General features: G+C 46.0%; 2 protein-coding genes across 3 annotated transcripts in view; one reads left to right on the top strand and one right to left on the bottom strand.

Moving 5' to 3' along the window:
- tox (thymocyte selection-associated high mobility group box) overlaps positions 1 to 4,258 on the top strand; it is a 42,069-nt gene extending 37,811 nt beyond the window's left edge. For both annotated transcript variants that reach the window (XM_076031329.1, XM_076031328.1), the window contains exons 9-10: positions 1,596 to 1,792; positions 2,936 to 4,258. In XM_076031329.1, coding sequence (XP_075887444.1) covers positions 1,596 to 1,792; positions 2,936 to 2,972 — 234 coding nt within the window. In that variant the 3' untranslated portion in view covers positions 2,973 to 4,258. The remainder of the gene's footprint in view (positions 1 to 1,595; positions 1,793 to 2,935) is intronic.
- A 2,793-nt stretch (positions 4,259 to 7,051) lies between these two features.
- On the bottom strand, positions 7,052 to 14,416 carry lrrc53 (leucine rich repeat containing 53). The gene is made up of 8 exons (XM_076031330.1): positions 13,735 to 14,416; positions 13,133 to 13,252; positions 12,802 to 12,900; positions 12,375 to 12,550; positions 12,048 to 12,211; positions 11,785 to 11,974; positions 11,500 to 11,692; positions 7,052 to 10,558 (listed from the first exon to the last, which is right to left on the bottom strand). The coding sequence occupies exons 1-8, from the start codon at positions 13,739 to 13,741 to the stop codon at positions 7,938 to 7,940; spliced, it is 3,570 nt and encodes a 1,189-aa protein (XP_075887445.1). The 5' UTR covers positions 13,742 to 14,416; the 3' UTR covers positions 7,052 to 7,937.
- Between the last annotated feature and the right edge of the window lie 605 nt (positions 14,417 to 15,021).

Below are 15,021 nucleotides of genomic sequence, written 5' to 3' on the forward strand. Positions count from 1 at the left end.
TCCTGCTCTTTCTCCTCTTTCACTCACAACACTCAGATTAACTTCCTTTCAGGCCCTCTCTCTCTCTCTCTCTCTCTCCCTCTCGCTCTCTCTCTCGCTTTCTCTCTCCCTCTCTCACGCACACTCCCATCTCTCTCCTCCCTCAAGTATCTTCTGCTCTCCTCCTCCTCCTACTCTTCATCTGTCCTTACCTTTTCTTCTCTCCCTCCTTGGCAGATGATAAAATCAGTAAGACACTTCAATGTCTGTAATTAGCTGTGATGAACCTGCGACTGATCTGCGTCTCCATTCACTCGCGTTAATCACAAACTCATTTTACCAACAAAAAAAAACCCCGGCATCTCCACCCGCGGAGCCATTCAGCCAGAAGAGGGTGCGAACGAACGGCGGCATCATCTTCCATTCACACCAGTGCAGGCCCACACACACTGTGCGACTGCGACCTGGTTCAATCCCTCCTATGAAAACATACAGGCTGCATCTTCCCATTGGTGCAAAGGTTGTCATTAAGACGGGAGGTATTCACACGGCTGTGAAGCCAAAGGATGTAGTTACTCTGAGCACTTCCTGTTTGGAGGTGATGAGGATGCAAATAAAGAGCCAACTCTCATCCCAGCCATCCCTCACTCACTCTTACCTCCCTCTCACCTCACTCTACTCTAAACATCCCGAGGAAGGTGGTCCGGGTCTGGAGCAACAATCAGCCAGTTTCAGCACAATGCTAAAACTGGTTCATTTTTTTAAGGGAGGTTGTAAACAAAGGGCTAATCATGCTTATTAATCCATGTGCTTGCCCCTGTTGAAGTAGACTCTATAACATCTCAAGATGCCATTCCATGACACTTTAGCGATATTCCGCTACATGGATCCGTGTGCAAAACCACCAAGCTGAGCCGTTTCCATCCCCAGTGTTTTATTATGGCCATATTTAGCTTTGGAGCAATTCTAGTGTTCACGGAAATGCAGCTCGTGAGTCTGCCAGCAGAGATGAAGGGACGCAGCTCTTCCACTCGCCGTGTTTTCAAACGCGTTGGCTCATTTCCAGGAAATGTTTTGTGCCTCACGACCAATCAGCCTTGCGACAAGAGACGCAGATATTATTGAGGCCGTTCAAAGTAAAAGATAAAAAGCCCTTTTTTAAGAGCACACCTGACACAGTAACTTACAGGGTCACAATGGTTTCTCAAGATGGCAATAACTAAAACTATGACAACATTAGGATTGGATGTTGTTTGTTTGGGACCAAAAGTGTTTTTGTGTTTAAAATAAAACTGTCAAAGGAAAGAAAAAGAAAACCGACTTAATTATTGCATTTATTCATTTTTTTTATGGCAAACTTGTCATCGCCTACGCGTTGTGCATGTGGTATTCTTCACAAACCCTTCATGACTTTGGAAGATTCTGAGAGGAAAAAGCCACCATTGTCGGTGTCCGCTGTGCTCCGTCTTGCTTCCTGAACTACTGTTGTAGTACCGGAGGTTGGCCTCGGTCTCAGTGTCAAGACCGCCTCGGTCTCGGACTGGACGGACCGACTCAGTGTTTTTGCTACCCTGATCAGCCACTGGTGCCAACCACACACTGTGTCCCCTCCCCAGGGCTACCCGGCCGCCCTCCAGTCCGACTACCAGCCAATCGGAGGGGCCATGCTGAGTGGCGGGGCCGTGATGGCGTCGTCATCCATGGACTACCACCAGCTGGGCCGACACACGCCCAACCACCACCACCACCACCCCCACCACCACCACCCCCACCACCCCTCTCTGGACTGGAGCAGCGACTACCACACCAACGGGTGGGTATGAGAGCACAAAGATCTCCTCTGGGAGCAGAGCGCCACTGCGCTGCGCTGCACATATGAAATGAAACATTTTAGCTGAATGTTGCTTTTTGTGTGTTTTGCAAACTTTTGTTGATATCTTGTGAATTGTTGTTGATGTTCTTTCACTTGAACGTAGTTGCATTGTGGTAGGTTTGCTTTTGTATTTTATATTGATTTTCACAGCACTGCGTTCCATGTTGCGTGTATAAATAACACACATTTAGGATACACATTTGGATATCGTGAACATTAGTCAGTACTACATTAGTCTTTTCTTTTAGCACATCATTTGGTCATAAAATATTAAAAGCAACAAAAAAAATCTAAGGAGTCGCTTGGGAGCCGAAAGAGCCACCGACTCTTTTAAGTGAGCCGGGCCAAAAGAACCGGTTCTCTGAAAAGAACTGGAATTCCCATCAGTATCGCTCGCCCACTGGCTGAGAGACTTGTCACTCTGCTAACCTCCAGTGAGGCTCCCCGGTGAGCAGTGAGATCATGTCATGGCCAAGAAATAAAAACCAAGCAAAGTCCCAGCGCAGCACAGCACAGTGGACGCAGCTCTCTGTGGTGTTTTCAACCACTGATAAACATGCATTTATCACGGAACAATGCAGCGCACTGTGACGAACGGAAACTATTTCTTCATGCAACCGCCAGCGTGGAAACAATAAGTGCGAGATTGGGATCACTGTGTGAACATGGTGTGTGAGAACAAGAATGCAGAATCAGCCAGTTCTGAGTCCCTGGTTTATAAAACGACGCTAATGGCACAAAGATTAAAGGTCCAGTCTGTAAAATTTGGCTTGATTTATGATTTTGTATTGGTAAAACTTAACATACTGCCCATAAATTCATTATAAGTGTGTGTGTGTGTGTGTGTGTGTGTGTGTGTGTGTGTGTGTGTGTGTGTGTGTGTGTGTGTGTGTGTGTGTGTGTGTGTGTGTGTGTGTGTGTGTGTGTGTGTGCGCGTGCGTGCGTGCAGAGAGATGGGAAGAAAGAAGACAGACAGAACTTGCAAACCGTGGTTGAAGCAGAGCAGTAGCTCGCTGGCAGGTGCAGGTGTCGGTCGGATGTGTCTGACTTGTTGTCCGTCCTCTCCTCCTTCCTCCCTCGCAGGGCTCTTCAGCGAGACAAACACCTCTATCTGAGCTAATCTCAGGCCACCTACCCTGGCGCTCACCCTCCTCCTCACCCTGCCAGTCAACTCCCACCTGCCTCTCTCTGAGCGACCAGCGCCTCCGTCTATGAGTGGAATTCCAGCGCCGAGCAGCAGGGGAACAACATGGGACAATGTGTGTTTGTATATGTGTCTCTCCTGAAGAGACCATGTTGAGAGCAGCAGCAGCGGCAGGAGGACGACACACCTGCTGACAGTGTGTACAGAGGTGGAGCGCCCCCAACAGGTGTGTGTGTATATACTGTAAGCCTGACTCTCCCCCCCAACAGGGACGTTCTCTTTAGTTTCCCCTCAAACTTCATATCCAGCTCCTTATTTTGTAAAGACGCTGTTTACATCCGAGTCCAGCAGGCTGCGGGGAGCCAGTGTACAGTTGCTGTCATGTCATTGTAAATGTTTGAGCTGTCCAATGAACCCCTCGGCCTTTTTCAAGAGATACTCCAAATCAAGACGCAGACAAACGGGTTGATGGCCAAATGATAACTGTGGACTTGGATTATTTAAATATGAAACCCTGGCTTTGTCACAGTGGACGTTGTGTGAAAACAAACAAACACGCGCACATTGTGACTCTGTGCAGAAACGGCCTGATTTGCTCTGCTTTGATAAGCTGACGTTGAGGCAGCCGTTGCTTTTTTCTTTTTTTTTTTTAAATGGCTGCGAATAATTTGTGTACGATTAGACGACTGTCATTGTTGAGATGTGCAGGCTGGAGATCCAGTGTGTTTTAGCTCTGCAATAATGACATGTCAAACAATTCTTTGTTGGGGTGGGTAGAAAAATAAAGAAGAAGAAATAGAAGTAAAGTATCCCTTTGTACAAAGACGGCTCCTCCTCCTCCTCTTCCTCCTCCTCCTGGCATATGTCTGTTGATAATATTGATTTGGATTCAAACTGAGCGAGTGTGTGAGGCGTTAATGAGACGGCGGAGTGTGTGATTGGCCGCCGCCGTCTCCCTTTGTCATCTCTGTTTCTCTGTGCACAGAGGCTATTTAAGAAACTATAACTGTTGCTGGCTTGGCAATGTTTTCATGTTTTTTAATCAAATGGAGTTTTGTTTTAGTGTTGATGATGATGATGATGATGATGAGAGACACACACATCTCTCGCTCTGTATCTCTTTGTATTAATGTGTTTTTTGGCAGATGAAAGCAGCCTGGGCAACGACCACCATGAAGATTTACTTATTTTTAGATTCTAATAATGTGTTTGAGAATAAAGTCAGCGCTGCACTGATGTGCAGTAATTACTCCAAAAGCAAAGCCTCCTTCATGCCATTTATTTCTGTTTTCCGTGTCGCTGTTGCTTTATTTAACCGTGCATACCATAATAACCTACACCTTTTGCCACTCCCGCGACGCCGTGTTTGGAGTTTGTATCGTGGCCTTTTGCTTTTATGCAAAGTAGCGACGCGGTAATTGCAAAACAAGTATCTTTGAAGGGGGGGGTGTGTGTATTTTTAACCTCTGTCAGTTTGGATCACGTCTTGAAATATTTCCTCCTGAAACGTCATTAATGCGCTTCTCAACTCTAGTTTATTTCTGCAGGCCAAGTGTGCGACTGAACTTGCAGTCCTGTGATGTTTGTCCCAGCCGATTAAAAAAAGATTCATGACACCAACACAAAATAAAAAAAACAAATACTAATATTTCGAATCACGAATATTAGTAGTTTTATTATTTTGTATTATTATTTATTCGGAACAAATGTGGTTTGTTACATTGAATTAACAGTGTTACAGACAACAATTTAATGGGGCCCTATTATTAAAAACTTTTTCAGCTCTTTTTTTGTGTTACCGGCCCACAAACTAACACAAGTTTGAAAAATTGGCAACCCGCACTTGTGGAGGGCCTGGTTTTGTCTGTGTCGCTGCAGTGAAACGAGCCATTTGGATTTTGCTCGACTTCTACGTCACATCATCGTCTGCGCTAACTAGCGCTAACGGTCAGCGGCTGGCCAATCACAAGGGAGCATGGCTATTTGAAGGCGGAGCCAGGGATGGAGCGGGCAGGGGAGGGGGAAGAGTGAGATAAATGTTGGTTTGGTTTTTGGTTTTTCTCTATCAAATTTTTGTCCATTATTGGAAGTAGACCGAAATTCATTCAAAATTTGGAAATTACCGTCTTTAAAGAGAGCAGTGCATTCTTACTTATATTTTTAAACGTGCAGATTGAAAGTCTGCATTGCAGTGAAAAACAATTTAGTGGTGAAGTTATTTGGGGTTTGGAGAGAGCAGGAAAAGGATGCTTAACCCTGGTGTGCGGAGCCCAAATGAACCACTTGATGAGACTGGGAAGACAAAAAAACCAACAACTCCAGTGAATGGGGTAGGGGGGTGAATGAGCATTCAAAATTTCCCCAGCTAAGTTAACAGAGAAAGGCTTGATGAAAGCATGTGTTCAATTAAAGATGCAAATGACAGAAATCAGACTGCATGCTGGGATGTGAGGAGTCACAATCCTCAGCGGCTGCTCTTCAAACGGAACAAAAAGACTTGTCAACAAAAAAAAAAAATGATTTAAGGAGGTTTTTTTTTTTTTTTACAGAAATTTGCTGTTGCACTGTTCTCATCATTTCCAGCAGCAGTTTGGTCCCCAGTGGACGGCGCTCCAATATCAGCACATTTGCTACCTGTCCAGTAGAAAACCGCAGGCAGATGGAGACTGCATTTGGCAGCTTTGCTGAATGAGAAGTGAACACAAAATAAAACCATCTTCTAGGCAACTACACTGCAGTGATTCTCTACAAATATTAATGTGGTAGCTTTACTGTTAACTGTAATACTTAAATGTGGTGGCCATTCATAAGAGGCACCAGGAGAAACATTCTTATTATTATTTAAACTTAAACATAATCTAAACAGCGCATGAATGGGATGAGAATGAGATCTATCTATGTGTGTATGTGTGTATACAGTATGTATATATACATATATACTAATGGCAAAATTGCTATTTTAATTTCACACCGACGCCTGGGGACACTGTTAACATTAACAACATTGTTAACATGACGTGCTATTGGTGCTATTGGTGCTATAGCTCAGGTGACGGTGGAAGCTGCTGTTTCGCATCTACTGGTCTGGTTCGGACTCTCCTTCTGTGGTGACTTCTTCTCTTCTGACTCCAGCAAAACCTGGCGCGGTTCAACTCGCCATCTAAACTGACCTCTTCATCTGGAACACTTCAGGGGAGGGAATACAATAGGTTGTCTTTTTCCACAGAGGCAAGTCGATTCAATTAGCAGTGTGAGATTCCAAACAATAGTTTAATTCCGCCCGTCCCGGATTAAAAAAACAAAAAACAAAAAAAACCGTTCTTTGGTAAATTGCTGGCCAGATTAAGCACTACTTTTATTTCATTTTGTCATCACAAAGCGCTGATTAAATGAACACAGTTCCCAGCGGACTTCCTCTATGTCCGTCCGTCCGTCTGTCTTCGGGTACACATTGCCCCCTACTGGCAGATATAGGAAAGTTGTCGACGGACCCAGCAGGAAATGCCCAAAACGAACACAATATTGGTGAAATCTCTCAGACATAGTTTAAAGGTCTAGTGTGTATAGTTTTAAGGACGACCGCCCGACTGCGTGTTTTGGTCTGTAGTTCACTGTCAGGTCGACTTCCGTTCAAAAATGGTGGCGCAAGATGGCAGCTAACTAGCAGCAGCAACCGTGTTGCTCTATGGAGATTCCTACACATACGAGAATCATTATAAATTAAGTTTGTTGCACGGCAATTACGCGTTTTTATTCATGTATCTATGGACACTATGTTAAGCTTTTACCAATCTAAAAATCATAAATCAAGCCACATTTTACACACTGGACATTCAAATTGTGAAGAAGGACAACAAAGCAACGATTGTTGAACATGCCTGCGCACTGTTTATTTGACAGGTTGTGGAAACTCGCCATGTAGTTGTAAAGACATAGGATAAGGATCAGAAGCCACATGTTGTGTAACAAGGTATACCCAGTGAGGTAATTCCATTTTAGCAGTGCACATTCACACATTTATAAAAAAAAGAAAAAACACTGCCTGGCCCAAAAAAACAAGGGCCCATTCAGTGAAAACACTAATATTATGTTGAACCAACTTAATGCACCATTGAACTCAAGTAAATGGTGATATTTCAGAACCTTATTGGAACAATGGCACACTGAGATGTGGGCCGTTATCAAAGCTGAAGGTTGTCCGAGGAAATGTTAGAGATTAGAAATAGCAGATATAGATAATAGATACGTTTGATGGGGCGCAGTCATGTCAGGTGACTGACTAAGGGTTCTTTGTTTTGGAGGCCTTGAAGCTCCAGTCAAGACAGCCGAGCTCGGCGAAACCAAACACTCTTGACGCAACATCCGCCAGACTGAAACCCAAGCCAGTGAAGACGCACCACAGAGCCGCCACAATCAAAGTCACTGCAGTAGCATGTTGCTTCAGAGCTGATCATTGATGATAACGCAGCTGTGTAGGAGCAGTGGCTTGTTTCATGTTGTGCGTTCTTCAACCTTTCCAGGAATTGATTTCAACATATGTTGCAAGTTGAAGTTGGTTGAGCAAACATAAGGCGCACTTTAAAGATGCTTATGAATGCAAACATTTACATTTCAGAGAGCTCATTCAAGTAATTCCCAGAGAAGCTACTGAAGGGATGAAAGTGTTCATCAGCATAGTGAACTGTCTTATCAGAAGAAGGTTGAAAATGTACAAAAACATATACAAAAAAAAGATTAAAATCTCTTTTTTTTTCAAAGGAAATTGTCCATTGATGAATCTTTGAGGTAGCACATGAACATTTTGCCATCTGTTATTATTATTATTATTTTTTGTTTACAATGAACTTTAAAACTATCTGGAGATGAGATATTATTTCCCCACCTTATGTTTAGAATTATTAAGAAAAACACACAACCCGGCATAATGAAACAGCTGAGTTGCTAGCGGATCTTCCTCTCTAGAGCGGTGGGAGGCCGGCTGGACATCTTCTCTGGAATCACCAGCTTCAGCTTCCTCCTGGGGGAGGAGCCTCCCTCCTCCGACAGGTACTCCTGCTGCAGCAGCCCAGCAGCTGCTGCTGCTGCTGTGGCGTTGCCTGCAGAAGACTCGCTTTGTGTAGTCGTACCGGCTGCAATGACACCTGATACAGGCTCATCTGTCGCCTGGGCATTGTCCCCTGACTCCCCTGCTGCCAGTCCTCCAGGTGGAGGAGGGACACGCCCCTCCGCCTCTGTCCTGGTTTGGCTGACTGAGAGAGTCTCCACCGTGGTCACTGCTGCAGGAGAGCCGTCTGTGCTAAGAGGTAGCCGAGGTGGCGGAGGGAGACTCTGGCCTGCTTGAAGCATAGGATGTGGCCCTGCACCAGTGTGAGGGCCAGGCCCTGGTGCTGGACCAGAACCACCGTCAGGGAAGGTTGACTGGGACCCCACATGTGCAGGACCAACGGCCAGGTTAGCTGTGTTGGGAAACACAGGACCGGCGTGCACAGGGTATGAAGGATGGGATGGCAGGACATCAGAGCCAGCTGGTCTCCCAACGCTGCCTGAAGAACCACTCAGAGCCAAGCTAGTTTCACCGACCATGATGCTAGTGGGCACCAAACCTGCTGGACCAACAGACAGTCCTGAGTTTGGTGTTGGGTCCAGTCTTGGATTTAGTGCTGGGTTCAGTCCTGGAATCAGTCCTTGGTTCATTCCTGGGTTTAGTCCTGCATTTAGTGCTGGGTTCAGTCCTTGGTTCATTCCTGGATTCAGTGGTGGGTTCAGTGATGAGTTGAGTCCTAGGTTAAGTTCTGGCTTCAATCCTGGGTTCAGTCCTGGGTTCAGTCCTGGGTTCAGTCGCGGGTTAAGTGCTAGGTTCAATTCTGGGTTGAGTCCTGGGTTCAGTCCTTGGTTCAGTCCTGGGTTCAGGGCTGGGTTCAGTCCTGGATTTAGTGCTGGGTTTAGTCCTGCATTTAGGGCTAGGTTCAGTCCTTGGTTCATTTCTGGATTCAGTGGTGGGTTCAGTAATGGGTTGAGTCCTAAGTTAAGTTCTGGGTTCAGTCCTGGGTTCAGTCCTGGGTTAAGTGCTAGGTTCAATTCTGGGTTCAGTCCTTGGTTGAGTCCTGGGTTGAGTCCTGGGTTCAGGGCTGGGTTCGGTACAGGCGCTGTGGAGTTGAGCAAGAAGTTGCCTCCCTGCAGAGGGAGGCTGCTGGAGGCCAGAGAGCCGAGTAGGGAGAGGTTGGGTCCGTGGTTGCCATCGCTAATGGAAAGGGATAAAGGGAGCTGCGAGGCTAGTTGGCCGCTAGCCAGGGTCGAGCCAGCAGTTCCGTGATACTGGAGAGGAGCAGCAAGCAGGTTGTGTTCCTGTCCAGAGGCACCAATGGAGGACAAGGCAGACTGGTCAGGGGTGCTGGCTGCAGCAGCAGGTTCAGAGTTCACGCCTTGGTCGCACTGATCAGCTCGCCCTTCTTCCCTTTCGTCCTTCTTCTCTTCCTCACAAGAGGCTTCTGCCTTGGACGCTTTGTCGCTGCGCTTCTTTGTTTTCTTCCCAGACTTCTCTTTCTTTTCCACATCTTGGTCTTTTTCTTTTTTTCTTTTATCTCTACCCTTCTTTGGGCTGCCTCTCTCAGAGTGGCCCTGGTCAGATCTCCTTTTAGGGTGAACCTTGCTCTTCTTTAACGGGTTCAAGTTCAGTTTAACTTTTACCGCTCGACCAGGCTGGACTTTGGACTTGCCTTGCCTCGCCTCCTTCTCTCCCTCCTCCCTCACGTCTCCACCATGACCGTCCTTCAGCTCCAGTGTGGACCTCCTCAGATCAAATGTTACATTTCTAGCTTCTCTTCTCACCGGATCGGACCGGTTCGGATTGACAGGCTTGTCACTCCCTTCGTACTGAGAAGGGAACCTGCTAAATAGGGCGGAGTCTCTCATGTTGACGTAAGTGCCCTCTGGTGGTCTGTATGTCCTGTCACAGGTCCTGCAGTGTAAAGTCTTGTGTCTGTGGCCTTCCATGACTGTTGTGTAGACCTCTGCCACACCTCTGTGAGCCTTTAGCGTCTCTGGGGTTTGGCCAAAGTCTTGCCACGGATGAGAGTTTCTGACGCCGTGAGTGAGAAACTTGTCTGAATGAGCCGAGTTCAAGACCCCCTGCGGTCTCCCAAGACCGTTTCTTTCAAGCTCAGCCGTCATCCTTGCTCTCCTCTTCTCTGCGTCCCTCTCAGCATCCAACCCTGCCATTACTGAGTTGCTCCATCTCATCCGGTTTGGCCTCGTCCCTCCCTGGCCTCTGTCACTGCACTCTGGACACTGGAAACAGCCATCACTCTCGTCACCTTTGGACAGGAACTGCTGCCTGCCGTATTCCATCCTTGGATCTGGCGCCACCACTGCCCTGTTCCAGGCCATGTCAACATTTGTCCTCAAGAAAGAGTCTCTCTTCTTTTCGCCACCTTCTCGGTGATTTCCCATTGTGCGCTTTTCCTCCTCTTCCTCCTCTTGTTTCTGTTTATCGCCTTTGAGTTTCTTCCACTGAGACACTTTATAGCAGACCAGGACAACCAGCAGGGTCAAGCCAACACCACCTGCAGCACAGCAGGAAGAGCAAACTCATTTGTCTTGAGCATACATGGGCATGTGCCACACTCCAAATGCATTGCGATCACATCCAGTACAATCTATACAATTTTAATGGTAAAATTCTTGTTGTAAATGATCACGTCATGTTTTTACGGTTACTTTTATTTTGGTGCCGGATGTTGATGTCCGCTAGGCGGAAACAGTTCAGAGCGGCAACAGAGCGGAGAAACAGAGCAGAAGGATAAAGGAGTTTAAACTACTAATGGGCAAGGGCGCACACGGTAGGTTCCTTTCCTTTGTCCTGTACAACCTTTTTTTTTTTTTTTTTTTGCAGTGATACCGATTGCTGCTTTGCATTGGTGTGCATGACAATGTGCACTCGTGTTCCCTTTTTTTTTTTTTTTTAACTTTGAATAAATCATAACCGATGTTGTAAATGAATGAAACGAGTGATGAATTTTATATATGAATTTTATATTCGTGATTTATTTTGATTAAAGGTTGCTAATTATTATTATTGATTGATTTTTGATTTTTGAAAGAGAATTTTCTGTTTGTGTTTTAGTTTTCACGGTGTACAATGGTGCTTCATTGAACCGTTTAATAAAGTCACCTTTCTGACATCAGTTGGCCAGCGGTAGTTACACTTGTGATGTGGCAAAAGTGTCACATGAACATGAAATGCCACATGAGTGGAAACCTCCAGCGATATGCAAACACGTCCTGCATGGATGTCACTGCACCGCAGTTATTTGTCTCAGGAGTAGAATGACTTCCTCTAATGAAATAGGGTGTTGTACAGTTTACGACCACCGGGCTAGCAAGGGTGTTTATTCTTCGGATGCTGAGTCTTGTGTCGCTGTTTGGTCCAATGAGGTCAGATTGAGCTCTTCTGAGTAAAAAGCCCCTTCAACAACCATCTCATTGCATTTTGCTGGATTCTCACCAGTAAAGCAGATGACCGCGGCGAGCGCCAGATCTCGAGCGTATACCAGCGCGGTCACGCTCCCCGTCGCCTCGATCTGCACTGTGATGTTCTGGTTCGATGGGACACAGTTGGCCTCACTCAGCTCCAGCACTGTGCTTACAGCTGGGTTGTCTGCGCTCACACACACCATCCGCCGACCGTTGTAAAGGGTCTGAGAGGATAACATTGGTAATTACAATAAGGGAAGTTCATTGGGTGATCATTGGGTGAGGTTGAATCTACTTGCAGGTCTAGTTTTTGGACCTTGTCAGGATGTTGTATGTAGGTGGACAGGAAGGCAGCTAGTTGCACCAGCTGACAGGAGCAGTTCCACGAGTTCAGGTCCAGGTTGAGGTTCGACAGCCAGCTGAGGTAAGAAAAGGCTTCAGCGGGAGCAGAACCCAGACGGTTCCTGGACAGGTCCAGAGTCTGGAGGCTCACGAGGCCCCTGAAGCTGACGGCATGAGAAGTGACCATCAGACGCGTGAACATTTTGAAAGTCAGACTCAGGCAACAGACTTACTGACCTGTTTGTGCCCAGGTGTTGGATCAGGTTGTCTGACAGATCCAGGTTCTCCAGATATTTAAGGTCATTCAGGGGAAAGGAACCAGAATTCAAACTAGTGAGCAGGTTTCCTTCCAGTCTCAGACTCCGCAGTGCTTTACTGCCACTGAACCAGCCTCCTTTCATCTGCCAATCAATTCAGCATCAATTCAGACTTTCACATTCACAAACCAGCAAAGGCTGTTGAATGTATTGTAGCATGCCGTTCCTTGCAAAATGCGAATCCATGTTTATGAGCTAATCAAATTGTGTTTAATTTTATTATTTATATGAGGCTATTACGACCAACCATGCTGATGAGGTTGTGGCCCAGTGCGAGGACCTCCAGCTGGGTCAGATTGGTCAGCGCTCCCCCCTGCAGAGCCTGGTGCGTCAGGAAGTTGTGATCCAGCATTAAGGTGTGGAGGAAGGGCAGGTGTCTGAAGGACTGCTCACCCAGCACCGAGATGTGGTTATGACTCAGAGCTGAAATTGACACAGACATCGTAATTGTTAGTGTGGTGCAGGGTGCAAAGCAAAACAAACAAGCAAAACAAAATAGTCCATTTTCTCTCCTGCCTGTTGTTTAAGTTGTTTATCACTGTGAAAAAGCTGAGATGAATTGTGCAGAATATATATATATATATATGTATATATATATATATATATATATATATAGCATCGCGCGACGGCTTCACACGTTTACCCAGTGCACGATACATGATGCAGTCACTGACCTATAACTGTGATGTTGGTGAGATCAGACAGCGAAGCAGGTTGGACGCTGGTGATGGAACCTTCGGTTAGCATGAGAGCCTGGGTCGTATCTTGAGGGTCTGCTTAACACACACACACACACACACACACACACATCCATACAGTAGCAGTGTATTGGTAAACAGAATGAAAACAAATTAGATGCACTGCATGACAATAACATAAAAGACATTCACCGGGTGGTTAAGGCTAGAGTACTGGCAAGGCCGCAGTCAAGAATGATAAAGCAATGGGGGGGCCAATGAAAGGGCCTGGCAGAGCTTTGGAAGCACGTGTGTGTACATGTGTTACCAATAAAGTGAGTGAGTCGGTGACAGATGACGGCGCCTTGGGAGCAAACCACACAGGAGGCAGGACACGCTGGGACGGCAGACACTCTGATGACTGACAGCAGCAACATCAGCACACCGCCTGCATGTGAACAACATTCAAACATTTTCAAAACATCACTCCCTGCATTGTGGATCAGACTCCATATTGCCCAGACTGCCATGCCGAGTTCAGGCGTGGGTAGACTGTGGCCCGGGGGCCATTTGCGGCCCGTTAAGCTTTTCAATCCGCTTCGCCGAACTTGCAGAGATGATATTAATAGTGAGCGTTTTCAGAGCCATTTCAATAAAGAGCGAAACACCGTGGGGCTTCAAAGACACTGATGTCGTTGTAACTTTGCTTTGGTTTATTTTTCATGTCTTCTACACATCCCATGATATATTTTTTTCCTCCTATGAGGTGGCTCACCCAAAACACTCCAATCCATCTGCTGCTGCTGCTGCTCCGCTACCCCCCCCCACCCCTCCCGGCACATTTTATAACCCATTGTGGCCCAGCAGAACAGATCTTCTAAGCATCAGTTGTATCTTGAACAGTGTCCGTCCGCTGTGTGCTTCACTCACCGATCATGTTGTGTCACTCAAAAGGTGCCATGGTGATGAGTTTGCATCCCGTCCACACTTGTGAGACCAGATTCAGACGCTTCTCCGGCACACTCGTCATCACTGTTTGGGCCTATTGAGATGAAATTAACGCTATGAACTGCAATAATGTCAAACTCTATTCAGTACATTCCAACGCGGCGTGTTCTTTATCCAGCGCACGAGTAAATGCAGTAAACAGTCCCACCACCTCCATCTGGTTCTGATCCCCATCTGCATTTGCAACCATCAGTAATGACATCATCATCCCCAAACACACTCTCTTACAGATAAGTGTGCGTTTTTTTCCTCCCAGAAACACTGAACACAGCCGAGGGGCAATACATAAAAAAAACATTAATTCCTTTAGTTTACATGTTGCCCTTTATTGCTCACTGGTGAATCACCGTTGAGCCCAGTTAGTCGTTCCTTCCAGAGTTGCTAGGCGAACAAAACAGAGACACGATGGCAACAAGCCCGGCGTGTGTGTGTGTGTGTGTGTGTAGGACGCTGACAGGCAGGATGAAGCCTATCATGTTTCTGTTAAAGCTCTTTTAGTAATGGCCTTCCTTCTGTGAGGGTGAACTGTCCTCCTGGATGAACTGCTACATTGAGCCGCATGCTGATGATGTCATGAAATCCATGACAAATAAATGCACAGAGTGTGACAGACCTTGTGATCAGACTGTCTGTTTGTTTTGTTTTTTTTAATGCGGATTGAAGCCTTTCGTAAAGAGTGAAGAAGAGTTGTTGGTAAATATGTAATTCATTATTTCTAAAGCACTGCTGCGACATTACTACACCAGGCATCTAAGAACACAGTGACAGCTTCTGTTCATTGATTTTTAATTAATTTAATACAAAACATTCCCACTTATCCATGTAAATGATGGATTAAGGAGAAGGCTCACCTTAACTCTAATCCCAAATGTATGCAAGTATGTATATACAATCAATAAACACATTACGCATATGCTTACAAATCCAGTAACAACGCATTTATTACTGTTATGATGTGAACAGTACCTATTATATCTTTACAAACCACATTATTACAGTGTCACCAAAGAGTTTCACAATATTTTTTCCCAGCATGGTCGGCACCATGGCACAGACAAAAACCCGCTGTCAGTTTAGGAGCAAGTTTTTCACGAAATTGATTCATTTATCTCCAATCAGCGCTCGCCTAATATGGAAATCAGATGCGATCCTGTCTTTGTGTCGTTCAAGACATCAGCTTTGGTGGCTGTTCTGAAACCAATCCACGGC

This window comes from Nelusetta ayraudi, unplaced genomic scaffold (genome assembly GCF_046127955.1).
Source record: "Nelusetta ayraudi isolate G7.1 ecotype Tasmania unplaced genomic scaffold, CSIRO-AGI_Nayr_v1 ptg000033l, whole genome shotgun sequence".
NCBI classification, from domain to species: Eukaryota; Metazoa; Chordata; class Actinopteri; order Tetraodontiformes; family Monacanthidae; genus Nelusetta; species Nelusetta ayraudi.